The sequence below is a fragment of the Perca flavescens genome, chromosome 13 (assembly GCF_004354835.1).
Source record: "Perca flavescens isolate YP-PL-M2 chromosome 13, PFLA_1.0, whole genome shotgun sequence".
Taxonomy (NCBI): domain Eukaryota; kingdom Metazoa; phylum Chordata; class Actinopteri; order Perciformes; family Percidae; genus Perca; species Perca flavescens.
This window is the reverse complement of record NC_041343.1, coordinates 28,129,538-28,146,089: the sequence shown is the minus strand read 5'-3', so window position 1 is coordinate 28,146,089 and position 16,552 is coordinate 28,129,538. Positions and strand designations below refer to the sequence as shown.

At 37.3% G+C, this 16,552-nt stretch overlaps 1 protein-coding gene across 2 annotated transcripts; it reads left to right on the top strand.

The window, feature by feature from the left end:
* The first annotated feature begins 7,514 nt into the window (after positions 1-7,514).
* mks1 (MKS transition zone complex subunit 1) lies at positions 7,515-15,610 on the top strand. Of its 2 annotated transcripts, none has more exons than XM_028595517.1 (18): positions 7,515-8,143; positions 8,249-8,370; positions 9,066-9,118; positions 9,273-9,440; positions 9,776-9,873; positions 10,146-10,274; positions 10,555-10,659; positions 10,959-11,067; positions 11,333-11,389; positions 12,128-12,170; positions 12,260-12,322; positions 12,447-12,517; positions 12,611-12,680; positions 12,767-12,874; positions 13,308-13,441; positions 13,985-14,067; positions 14,234-14,331; positions 14,481-15,610. In XM_028595517.1, the coding sequence occupies exons 1-18, from the start codon at positions 8,067-8,069 to the stop codon at positions 14,582-14,584; spliced, it is 1,692 nt and encodes a 563-aa protein (XP_028451318.1). In that variant the 5' UTR covers positions 7,515-8,066; the 3' UTR covers positions 14,585-15,610. The 2 variants fall into 2 exon arrangements, with proteins under 2 accessions (XP_028451318.1, XP_028451317.1); XM_028595516.1 differs by having other exon boundaries at positions 7,521-8,143; positions 9,773-9,873.
* The last annotated feature ends 942 nt before the right edge of the window (positions 15,611-16,552 follow it).

The following is a 16,552-nucleotide window of genomic DNA, read 5'->3' as shown; positions in this document are numbered from 1 at the left end:
AATTGAGGAGGGGGGTTTATCGGTAATTGATTTCTCACTTTTCAATGAGATACTAAAAATCAACTGGATTAAAAGATTTTTGAAAAATCCAAACAGTTTGTGGAACATTGTGCTAAATTTTATCTTTGAAAAACTTCGTAAAATCACATTCTTGCTTCAATTCCCATACTCCATTAACAGACTGCCAGTTAAATTGTCAAACTTCCATAAACAAGCTCTAACTTGTTGGTCTCTTCTATACAAACACAATTTCTCCCCTCATAAATGTTTTATCTGGAACAACATGAACATCATATATAGGAACAAGACACTCTTTATAGAAAACTGGTTTAAACATGATATTCTACTGGTATCCCAATTATTAAATAACTCAAATCACATTTTATCTTATGATGACTTCACCCATAAATTTAATTTCCATCCTCCAAAAAAAGAATTTGATATTGTAACCAGAGCTATACCCCATGGGATCATCACCCTGCTTAGAGATAAGACAGATCTGGATCAATTTAATATATCTCTCTCCCACAATATTTCAATAAATGGTCTATCTTTTCTAGACAGAAAAGTCAACAACAAAGTAATACAAAAACTTCTATGTGCAAAATCTATCTCTGCCTCCAGATACAAATGGGCCCACTTATATGAAAATATTAACTGGAATAGAGCATGGAGTAACCCACATAGGTTTTTAATTACAAACAAAGTAAAAGAAATATCATTTAAAATTCTTCACCTTTTTTACCCCTGTAACAAGATTATCTCTAAATTTATCCCTACCGTAGATGAAAAATGCAGCTTTTGCTTTATGGAAACAGAAACAATAGACCTTTTATTCTATAGCTGTTCACATAGCTCTTCTCTGTGGAATGATATACAAGGTCTCATTAATGGACAACTTGGCTCAAACATACATTTATCTAATTTTGATATCTTGTTTTACTTTTCTGACTCCAACTCCTCTGTACTGAAAATTCTTTATTCATAAATCGAAATTTATGAAAAATAAACCTCTTTTCAATGTCTTTAAACTTGACTTAAAAAATTATATAGATAGTATTTCTGGATTAGAGGGTAAAGCAGCATCAAAATGTATGCAATGCTTATCTGATTTAACTTTATAATTAATTTAACTGCTATTTAATGTCTGATACTCTGGCTATGTACCTTTTTGTTATTATTTATATTCTTTTTTTATTCTTTTTCTTTCTTATGTTTCTTGTTTTTTATGAAAACATGTTCTGTAACGAAAAGAGTTGTGTACTACAAATTCAATCTATTTGTTTTGACAAATTGTAACAGAAATATTTTGCAATAAAAAAAAAATGTAGGAATGTAACGGACTGTTCAGGTCCTTTACTTCAGTAAAAGTTAATAATAATAATTATTATATATATTATATGTATATATTATTATATTATAAAATAAGTTAGTAATAAAAGTTCTAATGTCACACTGTGAAAAGCTGGGCCCTGTAAGTAATTCTCTATGGGCCCCACCCCACATCCACAGCTATTCATTCTAGCATCTTTTTAGTACTCAGTCCCCTTTACACCCCCAGTCCGACCCCCCTGTCTACTACACCACAAGTAAAATGCAACTATTGTATTACCAGCTACATGTACTTAAAGTAATAGTAGCCGGTACCTGGACCTGGCCTACTCATTGTGCAGTAAAATGTTCCTGTCAGTGTTTTACTACTACTAATAATAATACTGCTGCATTAATATGTATGTTGCATTTTACTGCTCTAGATGTTTAATGTTGGGCTACTTTTAACTCCTTTGCTGTTGGGTAGTTTAATCTACAGCAATGCATCATCATCAACCACGTATCTCTAAAAAGTTTAAAACTTTTCATGGTGTCAGAAAAAAACAGCCCTGTTTTCAGCTTTGTGACAATGCATTTTCCAGCTGATCTGAGAGGCTTTTTAAAAACTTTAATAAGCTTAAGAAGTAGGAGAATTTTCTCAACATAAAGGGAACACTTCATCCTCCAGTTTATCAAAAAAAATTCAACATCCACACATCTGGAGATACGTGGTTTTCACTGGACAGGAAGGGGAGGAAAAACTGTCAGACTAATGTAGTGGAGTAAAAAGTAAACAACATATTCCTCTGAGATGTAGTGGAGAAAGTATAAAGTTGTATAACATGGAAATACTCAAGTAAAGTAGGCCTACCCTGAATTTGAACTTTAAATTACAGTAGGCTACTTGAGTAAATGTAGGCTACTTAGTTGCATTCCACGACTGCAATCAAAACACTTTAGACAAAATGTGTTGGCGAGCAGAGGAAACTAGCATCATTAGAATAGTAATGTAAAATACTGCTCATAGACTGTATATTATTACACTCTATGGGACCGCTCCATCCTCCGGTCCAGTGGGGGGCGCTAATGCTGATTTGCGAACCGCCCAAAAAATCCAACCAAGAAGAAAACCTACATATCTCTATGGCAACGACAACTATCCATTTGGAGGGCGTCGGAAGAGAGCAGAGCAGGCCTATATAAGTCAATGGAGCAGGCAAGACGATGAGTGCTTCTGGAGGAGAGGAGACGTGTGTCTGTTGGCAGTGAGCTTCAGGCGGTTGGCAACAACTGGGCTGTGAATGGTCAGGAGTTAGGTAATGACGGATCAGGAAGTGAAGTTGGGGAGATGGATGTTGGACGCGGGAGTGTGGAAGGGTGGAAAGTAGTAAAAAAAAAAAATAATGACAGGGATATGACGACTGATAGTGATAGCGATAAGGGAATAAATACGGTGAAAAGGAGTGAAGATGAGTTTAAGGTATTTATCAAACTGTTGCAAGAGGGGACTCCTTTTGATAAATGGAGTCCAATCCTACTAACCAAAGTGCTACACAAAGATATTGGGGAGGTAAGGAGTGCTAAAAAAATTGAGAAATGGTTCTTTACTGGTGAAATGTGGAACAACAACAGAAAGCAATAAAGATAAATACACTAAATGGACAGAGAGTGAAGTGTTCAATGGTATTTGATAAGAAGTTTGTGAGGGGTGTAATCTCAGGGATTCCTCTAAGTGAGTCAGTGGATTCAGTGAAAGAAGGAATAAACAACGTTAAAGTCAGGGAAGCAAAACGACTAAAAACAAGATGGCAAGGAAATATATGTGACAGTTCAGTCTTGCTAACTTTTGAGGAAGAGAAACTTCCAGAAAGAGTCTTCATTGGCTACATGAGTTACGATGTCAGGGTGTACATACCCCCACCGCTGAGGTGTTTTAAATGCCAAAGATATGGGCAAGTAGCTGCGATATGCAAGGGTAAACAAAGATGTAGCAAATGCAGTGGTGAACACGAATATGGAAAATGTGAAGAGGGGGCCAAACCAAAATGTTGTAATTGTGGAGGAGAACATAGTGCAGCATATGGTGGTTGTGAGACTAACAAAAGAATGCAGAAGGTACAGCGAGTTAAAGTAATTCAAGGTATTTCCTTTGCGGAAGCAACTAAGAAAGTCCCAAAAAGTGTGCCGGTAGAGACAATAAAGACTAGGACTAAAGTTGTAGGGGAATGTGCAAAGTGTGATAAATTGAAAGAAGAGACATTGATTGTGAGTAAAGGTGATTTTGTGCTCTTCATAGCTGAGATAATCAATTGTTCGGCACAGACCAGTTGTTAAGGCTGCCGAAAAATACTTGGATGCAAAGGGAATGCCTTGGGAAAGAGTAAGAGATATTCTTAATGATGAAGTACTACAGTCTCAGCCATGGGGTGGGGATACATAATGGTTTTAATTATACTCCAGTGGAATGCTAGGAGTTTAATTGCTAACGGTCAAGAATTTAAGAAATATGTTGACAGTTTCAAAGAAAAACCTAATATTATTTGTGCACAGGAAACATGGCTAGTGCCAAGGCTGGATTTTGTAATAAAGGGGTATAATTCTATAAGAAGGGATAGGGAAATAGGTAAAGGAGGAGGAGTTGTAATTTTTATACAAAGCGGGTTTCAGTATAGAGAGATAAAGACAGGAAATTACATGGAGTACATAGTTACAGAAATAAGGTCGAGTAAGGATAAGGTGACTATTATAAACTTTTATAATCCATGCAGGCAAATAGAGATGAGGCATCTGGAGGACATTTGGAAGGATTTGACAGGGAAAATTGTTTGGTGTGGGGATTTCAATGCACATAGTACATTATGGGGAGAGAGGGATGGGGTTAATGGAAATGTAATTGAAGACTGTATGGAAGAGAAAGAGTTGGTATGTCTGAATGATGGTTCTGGTACCAGGATAGATGTGGCAAGGGGTACAGAGACAGCAATAGATCTTACTATTGTCACAAAAACAGTTGCAGTTAAATGTATTTGGGAGGTATTGAGGGACAATACAGTAGGGAGTGATCACTATCCTATTAGAATTAAGATAGGAGTGGAATTAAGAAAGGAACATGAAGTAAGAGAAGAGAGATGGATTTTGAATAAAGCAGATTGGGATAGAGAAGCTAGTGATGAATTATTGATATCTATTGATAATAATTATGATATCGAGAAATTATTTTGTGAAGTTAGCAGTGGGATAATTGTTGCAGCAGGAGTGTCTATTCCAAAGACTAAGCCTAAGACATTAAATAGAATAGTACCATGGTGGTCAAAAGAATGTAAGGAAGTCATAAAAGATAGAAATAGAGCATTTAAAGAGTTAAAGAAAACACATAATTTTCAGAATTTAGTTCGATATAAAGAAATCTCAGGCAGTAGTCAGGAAAACAATAAGGCAAGGAAAAAAAGATTACTGGAAACAGTTCTGTGATTCTATTGGTCGAACTACTCCATTGGAGAGAATTTGGAACATGATTAAAAGAATGAAAGGGAATGGAAGGGAATATGGTTATCCAATACTGATTAAGGGGCAAAGAAATATCACTAGTAGTAAGGAAAAAGCAGAGGTTATGGCAAAAATATTAGCCAAAGTGCATAGCACAGGAAATTTACAGCATGAAGAAAAGATAGGTAGAGAAGAAACAGTTAAAAAATATCAGTATGTGTTTGACAATGAGGTTAGTGAAGGAGGGGTATTGGATGTATTATTTACAAAGACTGAACTTAATAAGGCATTGAAGAAATTAGGCAAGTCCTCTCCAGGGCCAGATAAAATCTGTTATTCCATGTTGGAGAACTTAAGTGATAAGGGGAAGGATGTGTTGTTGAGTATGTATAATAAAATATGGATGAATACTGTAGGTGTATTCCTAGAACCTGGACTGAATCTATAATCATTCCTATTAGGAAACCTGGGAAAGATCCTCATGTAGCGAATATCTAGGCCTATTGCGTTAACGTCTCAGATGGGGAAAACTATGGAGAGGATGATAAATGACAGGCTTACATATTGGATGGAACATAAAGGATTAATGCAACATTATCAAAGTGGATTCAGGAAAGGTAGAGGTACCATGGATCCCATTGTATACCTAGAAGATACAATAAGGAAGGCTCAGGTGAATAAAGAATCTGTAGTGGCAGTGTTTTTTGATATTGAAAAGGCATATGATATGTTGTGGAAATATGGTATGCTGATTAAGTTAAGACTATTGGGAATAAAGGGAAGAATGTTCCAGTGGATAAAAGGGTTTTTGTCAGACAGAACAATTCAAGTAAAAATAAATGGGGAACTAAGTAAGAGCTACAGTGTGGAAAATGGTGTCCCACAAGGGAGCATTATCAGTCCACTATTATTTTCAATAATGATTGATGATGTTTTTAAGGATGTCCAAAATTCAGTTGGGGTAGCATTGTTTGCAGATGATGGAGCAATGTGGAAAAAGGGAAGAAATATAGATTTTGTAGTGGATAAGATGCAACAGGCAGTAAACAAAATCCAAGAATGGGCCGTTCAATGGGGATTTAGGATCTCTATAGACAAAACAAAGACTTTATTCTTCTCTAGGAAGAAAATAAGTATGAATGTGAAAATCAAATTATCTGGAATAGAATTAGAACGAGTGGAATTCTTCAAATATTTAGGTATTTGGTTTGACAAAAAACTGACTTGGACAATACATATTCAAAAAATTATAGATAAATGTAAGAAAGTGTTGAATGTGATGAGATGTTTGCGTGGAGTAGAATGGGGTGCAAGTCGGCCTGCGCTGAAATCCATTTATACAGGACTTATGAGATCGGTTTTTGATAATGGGTGTATAGTGTATGGGTTTGCTGCTAAAACATCATTAAAGAAGTTAGATGTAATTCAAAATCAAGGTTTGAGGCTATGCTGTGGGGCAATTAAGACCACTCCAGTGGCAGCTGTTCAGGTAGAAATGGGGGAGATGCCTCTCCATCTTAGAAGAGATCAGCTGGCTCTTGTGTACTGGGCAAATTTGGGGGGTCATGGTGACAAACATTTGAGTCAGTCAGTTTTATGGCAATGTCAAGAAAGAGAGAATGATCTAATTAAAAGTTTTGGATGGACAATAAGGCAGAAAGTAATCACGATGGGAATTAGTGCACTGGACATAAGCCCTTCAGTGGTCTGTCCAGTTGTTCCTCCTTGGCTTTTGTTAGAAGTTCCAGTTGACTTTGGCTTATTGGAGGAAAAGGAAGTCACTGAAGTGGATCATTACAGGGTACAGAGATACATTTCAAGGAAATATAAAGAAGGAATCATTATATATACGGATGCATCAAAGAAGACCAATACGAAAATGGGAATCGCATATGTTATCCCTCAATTAAACATTGAATCTGCTAAAAGAATTAATGATGATTTAGCTGTATACACAGAAGAACTGTTAGCAATATGGATGGCCTTGCTGTGGGTAGAGAGCAATAGACCTAAGCAAGTTGTGATTGCATCAGACTCCAGCTCAGCTTTGACAAGCCTTAAATTTCTTCATTCTGAGTCTAGACAGGACATAGTGTATGACATGCTGCAGCTAGCTAACAATCTGATTAAGTGTCGGTATTAGTACTACATTTATATGGGTACCAGCTCATATAGGTGTAGGAGGTAATGAATTAGCAGATAAGTGTGCGAAGAAAGCAGCAGAACTGCCTGATATAGAGGTGAATATTAAATACAGTAAAGCTGAAGTCAAAAGTATAATTAAAGCTAAAACAAATGCTAAATGGCAGTTTTTGTGGGATAAGGAACAGTCTGGGAGGCACCTGTATAGAATTCAAGGAAAAGTGGGGAAGAACAGGAATGCATACAGATGTAAGCAAGAAGAAGACATTGTGTCCAGAATGAGGCTAGGACATACAGGATTAAATGGAACATTATTTATAATGAAAAAGCATGTTGATGGAATGTGTGAATATTGCAAAAGTCAAGAGACCATAGAGCATGTAATAATGTATTGTCCTAAATATCATCAAGCCAGACAAAGATTGATTTCACAACTTGTTGAAAACCAGATGACATTACATTTACCTGATATACTGCAAAAAGGGTCTGGTGAAATTTGTTTTAATTTTTTGTTTTCTTTTTTGAAGATAACTGGGTTATTTATAAGGATTTAAGAAAGTGTAGGTTGACCTCTTGAACCACACTCCAGCCCAGATGGTGGCGGTATTTGCGTTTTTGAAAGGTACTGGTGTTTTTAGGAAATTGTAGTGTATTGGTCTGAATAAATAGATATTGAGAAATTGTCAATAGGAGGCAGTAATGCAACGACTTGGATGCCAACTGCCGTTAAACTCTAAAGAAGAAGAAGAAGAAGAAGAAGAAGAAGAAGAAGAAGAAGAAGATGGCTAATGCTCCAAAAGCTGGTTGCCAACCGCCATTCACAATCACAACAAGAAGAACTATCAATTTGCAGTGCTAATGTGTCCATGACTGGAAACTTGTTAACTTGTTGTAGTAGCTAGCTGTTAATTACAAAATTAACCGTTTATTCGCCGACATTCTTGCTGCGTACTTTTGCAAACGCTGCAAGCAGTTAGGTAACAAATTGCATGTCGTTGCGTGTACGAAAAATACGAGAAAGTAGCTGCGTATTAACTCTAGCTAGCTAGCTAACGACAAGTGCTAGCTTTACTAACATCAAAAAACAATAGCGCTTTTTCAATGTTTACTTGCTAAATACAAACTTTATGGCGGACAGTTGGAACACAGATACCGGAGAAGCTGTGTATCGGTCCCGGGATGCTGTCAAAAACTTGAGAATAAGGTAAATAGCTAATTGTGACGTTAACATTAGCTTAGCTACAAGACTCCAACGTGCTGACGTTTTTTAGTTAATTAGCACGGTATTCATTTGTGTCTCCCACTTTAGGGTGCGTATAGAGAAGGTGACCTCTACAGCAGCCCTCTCCCAGCACCTCCAGCAGCAAGTTTTGTCCCAACAAGACCGAGGGGACATTGAACTGGAAACCCTCACCTCACGAGGCCAGACAGGTGAATTATTTGAACTGCTGGGAGAAGGACTGATGGTGATCACGATAGGACAGACAGACTATTTTCACTTGTCCATACTAACACGTTCTTTTGTCTCTTGTACTTTACTCATGTGTTGCACCACTTCCACCAGCTTGCCTTCTTTGCTTGATCTTTAGTAAACATTTTGATTCTCTCTGTATATTTTTCTGCTTACACATTTGTCAGGACTTGTTTAATGGTTTGATTGTCAGCTGAGCTATTGCTGGCAACAAAAGCACTTTTTAGTTTAGGATAAGATGTAGGGGTGTAAATCATGTTTTATCAAGATAGGATATTATATAGATTCTTTGGAGAACAATTCAGTATTTACTGGTCTCCCAAAGTCTGCGATTTTGATTCAATTCGGGGACCTGGGACCGATACGAGACCATACATAAGCCCATTAAACACAATCCGTTACATTTATATATATATTTACAAAAAGCAACTAAAAACAAACAAACTCTTTTTAATAAAAATAATAAATATATTTCTTTGTTTGTTCTGCAGTCCACAGAAATGAACATATAATGTTGTAATATAACACCAGAACGTGTACAGGAATGTAAAAGACATTATGTATAACTTTTATTTAACCATGTGTACGTGTATTCAGGATAGATGTTCCTTCAAAGTGTATTTTAATAACTTGACATATGTGTTACTCTGTCTAGGTGATAATGAGGAAGAGCTGGTGGTGGGCTGGCAGGAGAAACTCTTCAGTCAGGTAGAACTTTAAACCTTCAGCAAGTTATAATGACTTAATATAGCTCAAAGTGATTAAAAATAAAACAACTCAAAGTTCAAGAGTTAAGGCAAATTTTTCTATTATTATTGTACCCCTCCTCCATACCATCATGTCGTTCTGTCTGTGGTCCCAGTATGAGATGGAGCTGTTCCAGAGCGAGGCAGCATGTCAGACCCCTCTGGACCGTCAGTATCACACAGAAGTCAAGGCCCTGAACAAGTCTAAGGGCCGACGTAATCACAGGATTTTCACATACACAGATCATGACCGCTACACCAGCTGTCTTCCATTGCACCAACTGGTAGGTTGTGCTGCATTCTATAATGTCAACACCATCATCCAATAATTAACACTACAGAGTTATATATTTAGATAAAAGTGAAGCCTAAATAAGTTATTAGAAACAGAGTGGGTCAGTTTATCGCAGTTTCTTGTATTCATGTCTTTACTTATTTAGCACAATCTTTGGTGTACAGTGATCATTGTTGCGCAGGTACCTTCAAAGTAATATCTTGTTATGAAATATGTTTAAAAAAAAACACTGTAATGGTAAGATTACAAAAATCTACTGTATTCAGGATTATTTTTTTAACTGTGTTTGTAAGTAGCGTGTTGTTCCTTTGATCCTGAAAGCAGCACTCCACTGACTTATTGACCACAACCAAATCCAGCCCCACATTCCTGGCTGAAAGGATGGCCAGTGTGAGACACCGACGGCAGGACAGACGCACCATGTAGGTGAAGCTCACTTATTTAGACGGATTGGTAACCCAGATTATCTTCCATTGAGGAAGTCTGTATTCTATTTGTCAATTCTCAAAATGCATGTAATTAGAGTCTCCCCTTGTAACGAACTTTATGAACATACAGTATGTGCATTGAATTGTGTAAATACAATGCAGTTAAGATCAAAATTCATTAAGTAACTTTCATCCAAATTACGTCTATCAAAGACAGTATTGTAATGTCACAGTCATGTGATTGGATGGTCTGGCATACTTTGCAGAGATTGTAGTATTCCTAAGTCAAAGATCGTCAACTGGGAGCCCACAGAGGAGTTTGTGAAGAGCAGTCATGTGGTGAATAATGCCATGCAGACCATGCACATCATGGGAGACCTGGCTCCCCCTGGAAGGTAAGACCCCATTTCCATTCAGTTCACTTTTTATTGTTCCATGTGGACTCATCCATTAGTGCCATTGATCAGTTTCCATCTAATATTACCCTGCGGTCGGTATTGTCCTCGACAGCTTGATTCTACCCCTTAGGAGGTTAGTCTTGCAGCTCGGAAACCAACAAAGTAAAGGAACCATTTGCTATCAGCAGGTTTCATTGACAGCATAAAAAAAAAAAATCTACCTGTTGATGTTGTTTGATTCAGTTGTTTTTTTCTCTCTCCATGTTTGGTTTCTCAGGCTGGGCCAGAAAGATAATGAATATTTGCTGGTAACCATAAAAACAGATGGCTGCGGAACAGTCATTGTAAAACCTGACTTCAACAAAGGCAAAGAGCCCTACAGGCAAGTTCACAACATGACAGTTTGTGGCTCCAGTATTGATGAATATCATCTCAACATGTTTTTAAAACAACTGTATGATCTGAAAGGAAATGTACAATGTAAAGCTACACTCTGCATATTTAGCCACACTCATCCTGACTAAAAGTCAACCACTTTGGTCCAGACTAAAATTTGTCGAGAAATTTTGGATGTATTGTGACCAAACAAAGAAAACAAAAGTATGTTTTTTATAAGGATAAAGGGATGCATGTTTTTTGGACAAATGAAAAGACAACCAGTCTGGTGTGTGTGTTGTGCAGGATTGTAACAGCGGGGGAGAAGAGAGAAGTCTGGCGTCTCACTGTGGAGAATGTATGCGCAGCCATGCAACCAGAGGAACAGGAGAGGGAGCAGAACATGTACAAAGACGTGAGTTAATTTCCATCATTTTTCCTCCAGGACCAGAGCAGAATTGAACAGTATAGCTTTTAATATTCATGTTCATATTACTGATTATGGAGTCAAACAACATGTATTATTATATTAAGTTTTTAACCAAGAAATTTCAGAATAACACATTTTAAAGCTGTAAGTGCAATACAGTGAAATGGTGATATTTTTGCTGAAGGTTATACCGTCAGAATCTCATACCGGCCCATGCCTAATTGACACATCCCCTTTTTTCTGTCTCTAGCTGTACATACGGCACAAGGAGTACCTCAATAGCCTTGTTGGACAAGACTTTGAGATGGTAAGTAATTAAATAAACTATCATTAAAGCTGACTTTGATCTGAAAATAGGGCTCGCAGCTCTTTATATAGCTTCCCAGAGACCAAGGTTACATATTGAAATAGCTTGTTTTGTCTGAGCAGACAAACTGTCATATATTACAACAAGCAGCAAATCCTCACATTTCAGAAGCTGAAACCAACATGTTTGACATCACTGACTGAAAATGACTGAAATAATTGATCATGTATTAGTCTAGCTTTGCCAGACCTTTCTCCGCAGCGCTGCGGAGGAGGGTATGGCTAGTCCACACAGCATTCCGGGATGGGAAAAATAGGTGCTCTGGTTTATTGGCATTTCTTTAAACCAGGCACAATCGTCATGGGTGACGGTAAGCTGCAAAATAGCCTTGGAAAGAGACTTATTTTGGTGCAACATGTGCTACGTTCAAAAGTTGTTTGTCGTGCAACAGAAAACTCAGATTGGACAGATAGTCTAGCTAGCTGTCTGGATTTACCCTCTAGAGGTCTGAGGAGCAGTTAACCAATAGTCTTCACAAATCCACCGGAGGTTAGAATTACAACACAAAGAAAGCGGAAGGCAATGGACATCCGGCCAAAAAGAGGGACATCCAGCGGAATTTCCGGCGGCAACGGAGCAATCCTGGAAGTGAAACGTCGTGGATGTAGACTAATCAAATATTAACATTGGACTTACTACCTAACACTTCTTATGGTGGTCTGTTTGTCTCTCCCTTAGCCTCCTGTTGGTATTTTGCGTTACCTGATGAATGGAGAGATAGGTGAGTATGAAAGCTGTGGCCATCACTGATGTATATATTTCTAAAATGCCCATGTTTGCCATTTCAATTTCTTTCTTCTCTTTACCCAGTTTCGGCCAAAGGCTTTGAATATGATAACTTATACATCCACTTCTTCATGGAGCTGCCCAATAGTAAGTCACATACAGTATATGACACTCTTTACATTTTGATACTTAGGTATGTCAATACCTTTTTAAATCAATTAAACTAAATTCAGTGTATCAGTTCAACTTGTGTTATTCTTGTTTGTTTTAGATTGGTCCAGCTTGCCATTTCAGTCTCTCTCAGGTGTTACCCAGACCTGCCGGGCCAAAACATTAGGGAAGGTCTGTATGATATACTGTACAATAAACTGGTTAACGGCTTCAAAGAATGGCTGCAGAGATTTGTTAAACCCTCAAAATTCTCTCTGCCAACAGGAAAATGTAGCTTTCTTCAGTTACCCCTTTAGCTTTGAGGCTTTTTACATGAGTGAAAAAGAGAGTGAGGGTAAGTATCAGCCATGGAATGTTGTGTTTGTTTCATGCATTAGTTAAATATGAGAGATTTAGTTTGAGTTTTCTCCTTATTTTTAGGGTCAGTTCTCCAGTGGCCAGTGATCTACTTCAAGGTTCTTTCTCTGGACTCCTGGCAGCGCTATCGAACTGAAGGCTATGGCTATCTGCTTTTTCCTGCCATGCCTGGTATGCTGTGTACACTGCAAAATTGTTGGATTAAAATGAGGACGGTAGCGTTATTTCAATTGTAGATTTATCTGCCGATAATTTTTTCTTGATTTGTCCTTTTGTTGTTGTTGAAAATGTCAGGAAATAGAGAAAATGACAACGATAATCAGAAATTCCTGACATTTTAGAAGCTGGAACTAAAAAATGTTTAGCATGAGTAATCGATTATCAAAATATTTGCTGTTACTTTACTGTTGTTTCAGCTCTCATTAACATTAATAAAAGACACTTTTCATTTTATATTTTAAAGGAACGTGTGAAGTTATCTTTTGGGATTAGAAATGTAGATGCTGAACTAATCACTAATTATCCCACAAGACAAAAGCATGTACACATTTAATCAGTTCCTTTGTCTTATTTTCCCACATTTTGTGTTTTCTGTGTGTGCCAGGTAAACATACAATAACATGCCATACGTGGAGACCCCTTCAGACGGGGACAGGGTCTGCACTGAGGCGCTTCTTTATTGGAGGTTCTCCAGAGCTTGAAGACCACAGCTATGTCAGAATACCCGGGACCTTTAAGGTAGGCTCAAACCTCTGGAGCGCTCTAGAGATGCGGAGAAGGAATGTACAATTTAAGGTCATTCTTTTCTTTTTTTGCCACTTGTCTCTCAAAGAAGCACAGATTCATTTGGATTTATGTTTACATACATTTCTTGTGGCTGTCAGAACAGTTAGAGTAAATATGGTCATCTGACGACGGGGGACGTCTGAAAATATGCTGGTACTAATAGAAAGTGAAGAGAAAAATGGTAGAACATTTAAAAAAAAAAGCTGCATATTCTGCTGCTGTTGATTATGCTGCAAGTAGTTAGATGGTGAAAATACAGAATGTTTGTTCATCAAATTGTATTTTCATAGTCTGATCCAATCCAGTTAATTCTTTTCGTAATATACAAAATAAATACAATAACATAATTGCATTTTTCTTTTCTTCGTTTGCATCTTTGCTTTACATTAATGCTAAATGGAAACCCAGAGTAGGATCACTACTACGTTACTTAAATTGCACTAATGTATAACGTCGTCGTTGTTTTTATTTTTATACTTCCATATATGGCTGCAGGGAGAGAGGCTGAGTCGCTTTGGCTTTTGCACTGAAACCACAGGAAGTGTCACCTTTAATCTGCACTGCCTCCAGCAAGCCAGGTAAGTACACCTTGAATGTGTCAGTTTGGGTGTAGAAATGAATTATGCTCAGTCTTTGTAAGTGTACAAACTATTTGCAAAATATTTCATTAACCATCATTATTGATCACACTATTAACTGTTTTAGTTTACTTACAGTGTGGTTTAATGTATGCATGTTTTTCAGGGCCTTTGTTGATGCCACTATGTTGAAGAAGAGGAGGCAGAAAGTTTTTGAGCAGCTGGGAGGATTTAGTCAGCAAGGAGCTGTTTGCACCATCCTGGGTAAAGACATTCACTCAAATAGTTATTCAGTATTTGGAATATTAAATATCAATTTGACAGCTAAGTTGTATTTTTAATTTTTGACTGTGTAGTTTAACTATTTTTTTTTAATTACATATTGTTAATTAGTATTTTTTTTTCTCTGTCAGAGGCCTTCCAGAGGGCCAGGAGAAAGATGCACGAGGCCAGAGAAAGTCTTCCAAGAGACCTCGTCAACACCACCTCCCAACTCCAGATCGAATCCTCAGCATAGGTGTGAAAAACGGTGAAGAACTGTCACTCTGTCAAATACATGAAAACAACCAAATGGCTTACAGCTACCCTGTAGAATAGTAGCAACATTACCAGCAAGTACGAGTTGCCATTTTTAAATATTGCACATTTAGGGGTGTGTTCACGCCTATAGTTTGTGTGCTCTGGTCCGAATCCGTTGAGTTTGTACACTTGGAGCGGTTTCCCCTTGGTTTTGGTTTCGTTTCACTCAGAGAAAAATCTAAGCGTACCAAAATGCATCACTACCTGCGCTTACTGGTCCGATGCGTCTGGGGCAGGAGCAAGGAAGTAAATACGGGAAGAGGGTCCTGTGTACTCGAGTAGCGCATATGTCTTGCATCCCCGCGGTCAAACCAGACGTTACTGCGTCTATTTCTGTAAGAGAAACACTGCAAGCCGCTACAGTTTTTGCAAAGCAAACCTGACTACAGGAACTGTTTAGCTCAGACTTGCTGAGTACACATAGTTGGGGCAGTTTGAGGTCAGATCACATTATCACCAGAAACGAACCGATCCAGAGTTTAAGAGCATACCAAGACCTCCCTAATGAGGGGGTCTAGGCACGCGAGTTTGGTCCGCTTTTGGTGCACATCTGAGTGCGATTGATGCATTCAGACCTGCCCAAATGAACTGCACCCAGGGGGAACACAAACTCTAGTGCGATTTAACCAAACTAAATGAGGCAGGTGTGAAAGCCTCCATGCTGTGTTTTGGTGATATGATTATGATGTACTGTAACAAGTCAGAGTGAAGAAAACTGTCTTTTGCGATTTATGTTTTGTAAAGAATAAGGTTTGTGATTATTGAGTAAATATGGATTTATGTGGTAATTAATATGGAGCAAAGCCAGTATGCCTACTAAGTATGGTATCACCATGTATTGTATTCTTTGTACAGTCACTGTTTGTCTCAGATTTTGGTAAATAGTCTTATTTTCAGAGTTGTAGACACTGAGGCTTTTACAAACTGATGCAGCACAGAAAATAAAATACTTTTTAGACTTGGATCTTTATTTTTTTTAATCATATTTGCTGTTACATATGTTTTATATCAATAGCCACTTTTTGTGTATTTTTCTCTACCTATAGCCACTACTACTTCAATTTCAATTACAATTATGAGATACTTTTCTATTTTTTATTTAGAAAAAAATAGGAACAATTGAAATGTTTCTTTTTCCATTGTATGATACTTTATACTTCTACTCCACTACATTTTGGAAGGCAATATTTTACTTTTTACCCTACTACATTTTTGATAACTTTAGTTACTTTGCAGACTTATTACAAAATATCATCAACTAATATGATGATATGAATATGATGATATATTATAATAGGTTAAGCTACCCAGCAGTAGATAAAGTAGTTGAAATTTGCTCCATCTTTACCAGCTGCAAAATTAGTGACACTTACACATGAATGCATCAGTCATTATAATCCAGTGATGTTTTTTTTATCGGTCCCTCCACCCCCTGGCACATGATGACTATATATATATATATATATACATACATACATACATACATACATACATACATACATACATACATACATACATTCATTCATTCATTCTGTAATGGGCCATTGTGCATAGTGAGTACTTTTGGTACTTTCAAATATAGATGATGCTTATACTTGTATTAAATCTACTTTTAAATGTAATGTAAATTTGACTGCATGACTTTTATTTGTAACAGATGGTTAGGGTTATTTTCACACCGTAGTATTGCTACTTTTACTTAAGTAAAAGACGTGACTACTTCTTCCACCACTGCCGACATGTATAACCTACATTAGATGATGTTTCCAGCAGAGTTTCAGCCCTGCAGCAGTATAATGCCCTACATATGTATGTTTACATAACACAAGTTCCAGCCTGTTAAACCAAAGTAGGTCTAGAAACCATGGTAATATGACCATGAGTCATATTACCAGGAAAGCTTCAG

Excerpts from the sequence above, each read along its gene's own strand:
- mks1 (XM_028595516.1), top strand. The coding sequence starts at position 8,067 with ATGGCGGACAGTTGGAACACAGATACCGGAGAAGCTGTGTATCGGTCC. Across the intron at positions 10,660-10,958 it reads AAAGGCAAAGAGCCCTACAG|GATTGTAACAGCGGGGGAGA; the intron begins GCAAGTTCACAA and ends TGTGTTGTGCAG. Across the intron at positions 11,390-12,127 it reads TTGGACAAGACTTTGAGATG|CCTCCTGTTGGTATTTTGCG; the intron begins GTAAGTAATTAA and ends TCTCTCCCTTAG.